This window comes from Otolemur garnettii, unplaced genomic scaffold, assembly GCF_000181295.1.
Source record: "Otolemur garnettii isolate 467f Iridium unplaced genomic scaffold, OtoGar3 scaffold00007, whole genome shotgun sequence".
In the NCBI taxonomy this organism is placed as follows: domain Eukaryota; kingdom Metazoa; phylum Chordata; class Mammalia; order Primates; family Galagidae; genus Otolemur; species Otolemur garnettii.
The window spans coordinates 37,443,336-37,455,475 of record NW_003852402.1 but is presented as its reverse complement, the minus strand read 5'-3'; the positions used below and the strand labels follow the sequence as shown (position 1 = coordinate 37,455,475).

General features: G+C 37.9%; 1 protein-coding gene across 1 annotated transcript in view; it reads left to right on the top strand.

The window, feature by feature from the left end:
* The window catches only part of PTPRQ (protein tyrosine phosphatase, receptor type Q), a 195,259-nt gene that overhangs the window by 135,139 nt on the left and 47,980 nt on the right, over positions 1-12,140 (top strand). The window contains exons 30-32 of the mRNA XM_012814160.2: positions 492-650; positions 1,216-1,438; positions 3,458-3,531. Of these exons, the coding sequence (XP_012669614.2) occupies positions 492-650; positions 1,216-1,438; positions 3,458-3,531 (456 nt within the window). The remainder of the gene's footprint in view (positions 1-491; positions 651-1,215; positions 1,439-3,457; positions 3,532-12,140) is intronic.

Genomic DNA, 12,140 nt, shown 5'->3' with positions numbered 1-12,140 from the left:
AAAAAAAAGACATTCCAATGTAATAAAACTTTTCTCAAAACAAATGAAAAAGTAATTTCTTGCTATTTAATTAAATAAAATTTACTTACATTTCTCTAAGGTTAAAAATAAATGAATGAAGTAAAAAAAGAGAAAAACTACACTAAAATATTGGTAAGATATAAACATTTCATGCATTTATTAAAACTATAGATGAATGAGAGCATACATATATATAATTTTTTTATACTGAATTTTTTTAATATGTAGAAAGGAATCAAATCTCTGAAAGTCACACCTGGGCCTCATTACCTCAGGCAAACATAATTATACATTCAGAAGATAATAACTGCCAAATACCTGCTATATCCAAACACTACTCCCTTCCGTGTGTTATTTATGTTTATAATCACTTTATTCGTAAATTATCTGCATGAAATGAGAATTTGAATTTTTTTCTCTTTAAAGAAACAAACAATTCTATCATAGTGATATTTTCTCCTTGTTTCTAGCTCCAGCACGACCAAAACCCAAGCCAATCCCTATTTATGATGCCACAGGAAAACTGCTGGTGACTTCCACAACTATCACAATCAGAATGCCAATATGTTACTACAGTGACGATCACGGGCCAATCAAAAATGTCCAAGTGCTTGTGGCAGAAACGGGAGGTAACAAGATAAACACTAATTTATCTTGTAATGTTGGGGAATGTGAATTGCTGCACACTGAAAACATTTTAGTTCAAAATTAGCCATATGGGGTTATTTCCCAGTTATCACAGAACTCTTAAAATTAATACAGGGTCAGTATTATCAACATTTATAGCAATCACTTGTTGGTTCCTGAAATACTTTACCAAGATAATAAAAGACATAGTTAAAATATGTGATTTATTTATTTTATATTCTACTAGGATTATTTTTATTTTGGCAAGACAGAGTCTCAATGGTTTCTTTAGAGTTATGAAAAAGAAAGTTACCCTTGGCTCAGGGATGTCCTTTCTCTACCTGAGAAATCATCTTCCCCCTCACTGCCTAACTTCAGATGTGATGGGGAAGGACGGAGTTACCTGCCTTTCTAAGTTGATCAGTTGAATCATCTGAGGGTTCATAGAGTGACTGATGTTTTGTCCGGATTCCCTTTGGGTAATTATTCTATAAAAATACTCTTTACAAATGTGAAAATGGATTCATCTAATATTTATAATCACCACTGGTCTTTTTCCTAAAACAGCCCAGCTTGACGGAAATGTAACAAAGTGGTATGATGCATATTTTAATAAAGCAAGGCCATATTTTACAAACGAAGGCTTTCCTAACCCTCCATGTACAGAGGGAAAGACGAAGTTTGGTGGCAATGAAGAAATCTACGTTATAGGTGCTGATAACACATGTATGATCCGTGGCAATGAAGATAAAATTTGCAATGGACCCCTGAAGCCCAAAAAGCAATACCTGTGAGTATAGCATCCGTCTGCCATGCACCAGGTCGGCAAGCTAGTTAACAGCTCCCTCCATTCATCCGCCCCTCCTTCTGCCTTGCAGATAAACGCTGGATGTCCACCATTTATAGTGATGGTCTTTCAGGCTTTCAGAATAGAAAGATAACAAGGCATTCTTCTTTCATTCCATAAACATGCAGTAGTATAGGGGAAACAAGCAAACATACAAGTTATTATGATTTCATATGAAATAATTACAAAGGACAAGATGAAACGTGCTCCTGGAGAACGTAGAAATACAGGAGCGTTTGCTTCTGTCTGGAGACTGACTACTGTGTTTTTGCCACACATACTGACATGTCAAGTTTTTAGAGACACTACCCTATTTTTTAGTTATGGTGACTTCCTTTTATGATACTCACAGCAATAACTTTCTTTTGTATTTTTTTATTTTTTGAAACAAAGTCTCACCTTGTCACCCTGGGTAGAGTGCCGTGGTGTCAGAGCTCACAGCAACCTCAAACTCTTGGCCTCAAGCGATCCTCCTATCCCAGCCTCCTGGGTAGCTGGGACTATAGGAACCCACCACAACAACCAGCTATTTTTTCTTTTTTTTCTTTTTTTACTTAAGAAGGATTCTTGTGCTTGCTGAGGTTGGGCTCAAACGTCTGAGCTCAAGCAATCTGCCCATCTTAGCCTCCCAGAGTTCTAGGACTACAGACGTGAACCACCGCACCTGGTCAGCAATAACTTTCTGCTTTTATCCTGACAAACATGTGAATGAGTGATGGAAATCCTCACTATTCTCTTTAATATTTGGTATTTTGTAACCCTTAATAAATCAACATATTAAAACCAGTGCTGATAGTTTAGCCTTATTAAGTTTTTTATGAAAGCGATTTTTTCCTATGGAAATGACTACATTATTTTTGTGTCATAAGACTGCTATTGAAAATCATTTTAATCTTCCTCGATTTTCATAATACACTTTTTACTACTAATTTCTAAAAAAGCAGGTGTTTTCTTTTTTTTCCTGCTAGTTAAAGCATTATCAAATTCTTAATAAATGTCCTAGGCCAAGTTATCATTAAATAAGTTAGAGACATTAGATGATTGAAAAAATATACTGCTTTATTATCTATTGTTTAATGAAATTACACAATTGGTGTAAGTTCTAGGTTGTTGCCTGAATTGTGCCCATCATACATATGACAGTTATGAAAATGCTTATGCCACAACTTTCATATTTATTTTTATTTATTGTTTATTTTGCATATTTCTTTCCAAAAAGATTCTTTGTACGACAAATAGAAGCACAAAGACTAATGATGGAAATGAATCATGTGTTGCACTTTATTGGTTTAATATTTTTAAATGCCTTGCGTTTTTCACGCGTAAATGAGGCAAATTTCTGTTGTTTCGAGGATGTTACTGGTAGGATCCCCAAGTCATTTTGAAGCTTGATCTTCTTCTGTATCCTTTTTGTATTTCAAATGCTAGAAAAGCCTAAAAATTTTGCAAATACAACTATGCACACACAGAAATAAGAAGCATTGTTATTAATTTGTTGATGAATAAGTAAGACAAGTTCTTTATTATCATTCTAATCTGATCCCCTTGTATTTGGAAAGGTGGTTGATGTACAAAAGTTATTACGCCTCGTATTTATAAAGTACCTAACACAACAGACTTTCACAGAGATTAAAACATTTCATTCAAACCAATCTCTGAGGGAGGCGATCTTCTTCATTTGCTTAAAATACTGACTGCTCATGAGGTGGCCAAATTTTTGGTCAGTGCCCCACCAAATTCAACAGACTCAGGTACAAGATAACTATTCATCTCATATCGATATAGTATTTAAGATATATTTGTCCTGATGGTGATTCAATTCCAAATTTGCATCTTGTAAATTTATTTCTCTTGAAAAAAAATCCATAGTTTTCATAATTATTTATTACATTATTTATTGAAAGAAGACCTATGACATTCAAAAGTTGTTGGTTTTTAATTTTTAATTTTCTTATTCTATAGATTTAAATTTAGAGCCACAAATATCATGGGACAATTTACAGATTCTGATTATTCTGACCCCATTAAGACTTTAGGTAAGTCGTATTTTGTAATTTAATTTAAACTATAATTTCAACATTTATCATACTTGGAACATTTATTAGCAAACCTATCTATCAATTCATGACTGACTGACCTGAAGTACAAATTCATTTACGTGTTAATCAGCCTGAGTAAGTAAAAAAGATAAGAGTGTTTGTAATACTCCTTTGAAAGATTGATGTTCCATCTGTTCAAATCTGGGCCCAGATTTTGTTAGGGTATTGCTTCTGTGCTAAATTGTGCTAACATTATTCTAAATAGGTATTTATTTGAGCCTCTTAAAATACAATCCTACATATAAATCATTTTTACCTAATAAAGGACAAACAGGCTTATGGAAGTTTTCTTTAAATAATCCTATAAACTAGAAGCATACATGTTCTTTTAATAGAGTTATTTCCTTTCAAACGATTCCTTCATGGGTTTTTCTCAATCTCACTTATCTAGATTCTAAATAAAGCATGAAACAGTTTAGTCAGATGTGTGTATGTCAACATCATGATCATCATCTCAACACCATCATCACCTTTACCATAATCATAACTAACATCAACTATTCTGTGCTAGACACAGTTCTAGGCTCTTTGCATGGATTAACTGATGAACTCTTCACAACTATCCTTTAGTTTGGGTCAGTGCTTTTCAATCATGGTGATTTTATGCCCTAGGAAATATTTATTAATATCGAGAGCCATTTTCGGTTGCCACAAAACAGTGGTGGTGGTGTTACTGGTGTACGCTACTGCTCCAGTGGGTGGCAGTCAGCAAGGCTGGTGGTGAATTTCCAAAGTGCGCAGGACAGCCAATAATATCAACAGGGCAAAGGATGAGAAACCTTGAGCTGAGTGCTATTGTTCACCCCATTTTACAGATGAATAAACCGAGGCCCTGATTGTTGAAGTAATTAAGTGATTGGGTCAGGATTCTGGTAGTCCAGCATTGGATTCCATAACTATTGCACTTTGAATACAAGATTTAGACATGGCTTAAAAACTTGGCTCTGTCACTTGAGTTGATTTAATTTCTATAAATCTCAATTTCCTTATTTGGAAAAATGATGATGAGAGTATCTTCTGTGAGGGTTGTTGAAAGGTTTAAATGAAACAACTTATATAAATATATTCATATTTTAAAGCTAGTAAATTTTTAGTTCTTAATAGCTTCTTTCTGTATTGGTTATAATCAAAGATTTTAGAAATATCCTTATTTAGGATAAATTATTTCTCTAGGATTTTATTGGAAGGATCACAACTTCCTATTTCTTGTGCACACAGCCCCCAACTCATGTGTCTATGTTGTGTAATATGTATGTATCTCAAGGAACCAGGTGAATGGCGTATCTCTGGGACCACTTGAGAATGTGGGACTGGGTGTTGCTTGTATTCTGGTGAGCTGTTACTCTGTATACCATGAGCTGCAAATAGATTTCAGTGGTAGTTATGACTGAAAGAAAAAGAATTATTTCACCATGTTTAGCCAAAAAATTTCATCAGATTGTGGAATTATTAATTGCATACGAAGCCAGTGTTTGTAACCTCTACACAGTTAAGGAAACTTTCTATCTTGGGGAAATAAAGAAGGTATATTTAGTTTACATAAACAATTGCAGAGAAATAACATGTATTTAGTTTTTGCACAAACATTTGTAGAGAAATAACATATGATTTATTTGGCTAAACTGTTTAATTTCATGAAATCATTAGTTGGGTTAATTTCGCCCTATAATGTAATCATTTAAGCAGCAGGTGAGTCTTGTGGTTTTGAGTTGTGTCCAGTGTTTCTTCGTCTGATGGGTGATTCTGTCGCCCCCTGGCACCGCCACTCTTCTAGTCTTACTGTCATCAACGTGCTTCAGAAATTATTATCCCTGCTAAAGAATGAGCCTGGTGCATTTACTCACGAAAGATAAAAACGAGGCAAGTTGGCTAACTGGTGTATCTCAGGAACATGCTCTTTCATAGGACAGGGCTGAAAGGAGCTGCCTGGCGGTGTTGGGTGTTGTATATGTGTCTCTCATCAGCTTCCTGGTCTCATACAGATTACTGATGGGACAGCAACATGTTCAGTTATCTTAGCAACAAAGTTAAGACATTCAGGCAACAGAAATGAGAAAGAAAAGCCATAAACAAGGTGAGGACCAGGCATCAGGAACAGTGCGCTCCGGGATGTCATTCTGTGGATGGTGCCGAGGATGGCCTCATCCGGCACTGAGGGCAGGCTCAAGGAGCTCCTCAGAGATGTCTTCTCTTCCTTCCTTCCACTCACAGCCAGGGTCTAAGACGCAACGACCAGGTCTGGAATGTAGCAGAAGTGCACAGTCAGTTCTCTGGTTTCTTTTTTGGAATCATGACCAGCACCGTGTCAATCATTGGTACTAACTCTATGTTTCCTGTTGACAGCAGGAGTCTAGAGAGGGAAGAAGCTGTGAAAGGGAGGACAGATGAAGGGATTGGGGAAGGAGAGACTGGGGAACGTAGACTGGACACAGTAGATAAAAAGCTGCTGGGCTGGTAAGGAACGCTGAGGAGGGAGAGTCCCAGGCGTCTATTATCAAATTGCTCAAAGTTCAGAATATTATTGCAGGCCAGGGACGTGAGGACATCCTTCGAGGTCACTCCTCAGACAGCGATCTTCCAAGGACTCTGCTGATAGATAGCAGCTTGTAATTGGCTTTGTCCTGTAACCCTTACTCTAGACGGACCACATGGTGCTCTGCTATTCAGATAGTCATTTACAGCTGGTGAAACGGCAACAGAAATGAAGGAAGTTCTAGGAGTGTAATCCCCAGTTGTGGTGAAAATGAGAGCATACCATGGGCACAGAAATCCTGATGGCTGGCCAGGTCACCCGGACATTTTTGCTGGTTAATGAATTTAACACCATTGATTTCTGTTGTCACATCTGCTTTCTATCAGACTAGGGGAGGTTGTGGCTCTGCGGCCGTCAGATTCATCTTCAGGGAGCAGGCAACAAAGAACACCCCCTCGAAATGGCTCTGGGCTATTTGACATTAGCAGGAAACCATGGAGTCAGAAGAGGTACTGGCAAAAGAACTGGCCAAGGAAGATACAGTAGAAGGCCTGGAAAAGGAAACAGAGCTGACCCTTTCTACCATGGTCAATGCCAAGAATAACTCCACGGCTATGAGCATGAGGGCCACCAGATAATACATGGCATTGATATGCTACCCCTGCTGTCAACAGAAGATAACAAAGGATGACAGTTCTTTTTTCTCTCAAATGTGTCATGTGTTAGGACACTCCATATCATTTACAGCATGCTGGTGGCTCCCAATATTCTTACCAAGCCGGCTAAAGACTTAGGTGTATATGTAATTCCAATTCAGTGAGAGACATTGAGGTCCTATCTAAGTCATGCAACCATCAGAAAATAAGCATTTGTTCACTTGTCTTTTGCCCACCATAGTGAACTCTCAGCTGAATTGCCTCTGAATTGAAATTTCAGGTCGTAAGAGTCTTTGCAGGGCTACGTTTCTGCAAATAATTTTGATCATATTTGTGCCTTTCAGAGACGTTATCATTTAGAAGTCAAAATTAGGGGCAAAGGATTTGTCATAGACCTATGAACTAAAAAAAGAAAAGAAAAAAAAAGGTTTAAGTTCAGTGAAAGAGGCAGGCTAACAGAAGTACAAGTGGGGGGTCCAGGTGGGGCTTTGCTGGGTAAAGATGAGTCTGTGGATGAGCAGTTGCTTCTTAAAAAAATATACTAAATAAATACATAAAACTAATTTGGTATTATTTTCACTCAAGTTCTACCATGAGCATTATTATTAACAAAATTCATAAGGACACAAACAATTTTTAAAAAAAATCTTCCTTAGGCACATCAGTTTATGGAAGCTGCTTAGAGGTGATGTTTCGATAACAAGGTTCAATTATAGAAGATTCCTATAATTTGGAAACCAGACACCTTTTACTATACCTTTCAGGGCTCTCATGAAAGCTGCACAAGATGAAATCTTAAACCCCACAGCAGAGACAGTGTGGGCATTCTCTAGTGTGCGTCTGTCCTAACACTTCTCATCTAATTACTGTGCTAGCAATGCCAAGTTCTAGGGTGCTCACTTAGACGCAGGAACAGGGAGTTGCTCTGTGTCTCTTGCTGCAAAGGCATCACTTCCCCAAGGCGTTGATGGAGCAGAGCAAAGTTCTGCTCTATAATGGACGCGGGTGAACCTCACACCTAGGCGTAGTGCCTGCAGTTTTAGTATATACTCAATGTAGGTGACTGTGGGTGAGTTAACAAATTAAGTTCTGAAATCTTGTTTCTAAAATAGGAATGCTCGTTTGTAGTACCTGCCTCATAAGCTGACTGAGAGATTACATCGGATGAATGAACCAATGAATGAATATGAAAAGTTTATTAATGAAAAAACCTGACACTCTTTAGATATCAAGCCTTTTAAGTGGTTTCGCGTATCAACTAATAGATTCTTCACTGCAGCTCTGTAACATAAGCTCCTATTTATAGATATCCCCAATTCATAGGCAAGAAATCTGCGAAGCACTGGGGTGTTAAGTGACTTGGCCCAGGTCTTCAACCTCAGCAAAGTTGTGGCAACCCCAGCTCTCAGACGCAGGCAGCGTTGACACCCATCAGAGTCGTGACTGTAGAAACTGCCTCTGGGCAGCTTCCAAAGTCCTTATGGCGGAGAGGTTTCTGATTCCGCAGACCTCCTATCCTTGCTGTACCGTTTTCTCTTCTCCATCTTTTAAATTATTTTCAGCTGATTTCTTTTCTTACCTTCTTATCTCAGCACTTTGCTGTTTACATTCACAAATGAGCATGTGCTGTTTTTGGGCCCAAAGATAGGATAATTCCTGGTTTTTTTTTTTTTTTAACAATGAATGAGTGTGACATCCCCACACCTTGGCAAACACTTTATTTTCTACTTCTAAAATTTTGCCAGTCTGAATGAACAAAAATGACATCCTTCCAAGGCATCTTCATTTATATATGCAGTGTTTTAAAATATTTATCAGGCTCCGCACCTGTGGCTCAAGCGGCTAAGGCACCAGCCACATACACCTAAGGTAGCAGGTTCGAATCCAGCCCGGACCCACCAAAGAACAATAATGGCTGCAACCAAAAAATAGCTGGGTGTTGTGGCGGGCGCCTGTGGTCCCAGCTATTTGGGAGGCTGAGGCAGGAGACTCGCTTGAGCCCAGGAGTTGGAGGTTGCTGTGAGCAGTGAAGCCATAGCACTCTACCCAGGGGGATAGCTTGAGGCTCTGTCTCAAAAAAAAAAAAAAAAATTTATCAAATACTGACAAATGGTAATTGTACACACATATGGGTACAAAGTGATGCTGTAATATTTATGAACAATGTGCAATGATTGGATCAATATATAATTAATATATTCCTTATCTCAAATACTTACTTATTCCTCCTGTCTGACTACATTTCTTAAATTATGAAATTGAGAAACTTTTAGTAAGTTCTTTGTTCAGTATTTGAATATCCCAGATGACTAACCCTGGGATGAAAGAGAAGATGAACTTTGTGTACTTTAGTCCTGTTATAAGACCTTTTTAAAAGATAGAATCTTCTGCTTTATGGACACCTGTATCAGGTATCAGACATTGTACTCTGAGCTTTATCTACGTATTATTCAATTTAAGCTTCTTCTTAGGAATATAAAGGATACTTGGAAAGTTAGATCCACATCTGAGTTTAAATGATATTTTCAATCAGAAGGTGGTATTATGAAAAACTAGTTAGTGTTTTATCATTAGGATTTGGTAAACTACCGCAGCATAGTTTAGTATATAAACAAACCTTTTAATTTGATCTGTCACAGGGTTTTAATTCTAGTCAGGAAATCACTTGTGCCTGTTATTAAAGGAATCGTGTTTATGTTTTCAAGTAGAAGAATCCCACTTAATGTGAAAGGATTTGGAGAAGTGACTTCATTCTGTCTGTTAATGCTCTGCGGGTCCGTGCACCGCAGTGAATCAGAAAGTGTACTCTACAACCAGGGAACATTTTGTCCTCTCCTAGTGGCACTTTTGTAATACATGTGCCCAGAGGATTACATATTGTTTATTAATGTACTACATGTCATTTCCTCACTTGGCTAGTCCTTTGAAATGGTAATCTAATCTGAATTTTTTTTTTGTGTGGTCTATGAAGACATATTTTTTTTCCTGTTGAGTTCTAAAGCCCAGTGATTCATTATTCCCTGATAAAGATGATTCTTTATTCATCTTCATGCGTCCTTTCTCAAGCATATCCAATTAAAGTCAGCATGTGATAATTCATAAAACAAACCATTCACATTTTAATGTAAAAAATGGTGTCTCTAAAATACTTTATGAGGTACACGCTGCTTTTGCATTTTCTAAATTTAGCTGGAGGTTCTTGAAGACCCTGAGTTCTGATAACTGTTTAAAATTCAGTATTTATTCAAATCTACCGTTCAGATGAACCACAGGACCCCTTTCATCCTGGTAACATTTCACAAGCACCAATCCTGGAAAAAATGATGAAACATTAATCACTGCATATTTTACAGATAGTTAACCTATTATGTCACCCAAGTATAATTCATTTTGTAATAAAATTATAAATCCCAGAACTTAAAATTGGTTACAATTATAATTATAGTTATGCCTAAGCAAGTGATAAATTATTTTTATATTATGTAATTCAATGCTTGATCAACCTAAAAATACATAATGTCTAGTTCAAAGTTAATGCATTTGTTCATTAGTAAATTTAGCAAATATTTATTGAACACTTAGCACGCACCCAGTACAAATTATCCAGGACATGGGATAATTTCATATAAAATAAAGATACCTGTTCTCAGGGGGATTCCTTTCTAAAGGAAAGGGCAGATAATAAGCAATAAGAATAGCAAATATATGAATTATATGTTAAAACATGATAAGGGCTATGGAGTAAAGAAAAGAGAGAGGAGTGTGGAAGGGGGGTGAAAAAAATGTAGGAAGCTGTGTCTTTCTGCTTTAAATATGGTAGTTTGTTGTTCTGGTTAGGCTGCCACGACAACATCTTGCGGACCGGATGTCTCAGACAGCAGAAGTGCATTTTCTCACTGTTATGGGGGGATAAGAGGGTAAGATTAAGATTCGTGCCCACTGGGTATCTGGTGAGGAGCTCTGGCACGCACATGGCTGCCTTATCATGTGCTGTTTTCCTGGTACATGAGTGGAGATGGGGGATGGAGAGGGAGAGGGAGAGGGAGAGAGAGAGAACAAACTCTCTTGTATTTCTCCTTGTAAGAACACTAATCTAACAGATCAGGGCCCATTCTTCGGCTTCATTTACCCTTAATTACCTCCTTACTCCAGACATGGCCACATGTGGGATTCAGGCTTCATCATATGGATTTGGGGATACATACATATTCAGTCCATAATAGATGGTCATCAGGAAGGTGTTATTTGGGCAAATCTTTGAAGGAAATAAAATGGCCACCCAGACAGAGACAAGGGTGTGCATTTCCAGGCAGAGGAAGTAGCTGCTGCAAAATCCCTGCGGCAAGAATGACCTTGTGTCTCTCCTCAAAGGAGTTAGTCTGGTTCCAGAGAAGGGAGCAAGTGGGAATTGGAAGGGCAGTCAGGTGGTGGGACCTCTCTGACCTGATCGGAGGGATCAGATCACATAGGCTGTTGGAAGGACTTTGCTTTTCTCTGAGAGAGATAAGGAGATTTCCAGCAAAGGGGAATTTTTTTTTTTTTTTTTTTTTTTTTTTTTTTTAGAGACAGAATTTTACTTTGTCACCCTCAGTAGAGTGCCGAGTGCCATGGCATCACAGCTCACAGCAAACTCCAGCTCTTGGGCTTAGGCAATTCTCTTGCCTCAGCCTCCCAAGTAGCTGGGACTACAGGCACCCACCACAATACCTGGCTATTTTTTTGTTGCAGTTTGGCCAGGGCCGGGTTTGAACTCGCCACCCTCAGTATATGGGGCCGGCGCCCTACTCACTGAGCCATAGGCACCACTAGGGGGAATGTTTTAAAAGACTTACCTTTACTGGATGCTGAAAATAGGTGGGAAGGACAAAGGTGGATGCAGGTGCAACAGTGAATGCAAATCAGGACGGTAGCCTGGCTCGGAGTCTGGCAGCAGGAGTTGTGCAAAGTAACCAGACTATAGACCAGAGTGGAAAGGGCACCATCATGAAGCCCCACATAGCTCTGACAAGATTTAATAATTAGTAAGATTTCACTACCTTTGTTCACTTATTTCTGACATATTTTTAAGTCAATCATGGAAGGCATGACATTCTACCCCTAAACACTTGCGTATGTTTCTCTAATAAGTACGTGTTTGTTATGTTGCCTTAGTTAAACAAAATTAGCAAGAAATCAGAGGGTGACATACAAATGTGTATATAGACAGTATTAAAGAAATATTTAACATAAATATTAATATATTAAATTTAATTTCTTGTTAATTTAGTTAAACAAAATTAATGAGAAATCAGAGGGTGGTTTGCCCATCACCCTCTGAATATTTTTCTGTGTAGTTAATGTGTGTGGATCAGGATCTGAGTAAGAGTCTGACCATGGTCTTTGTTACCATCCTCTAACATTAACAAGCCCCGCCTTCT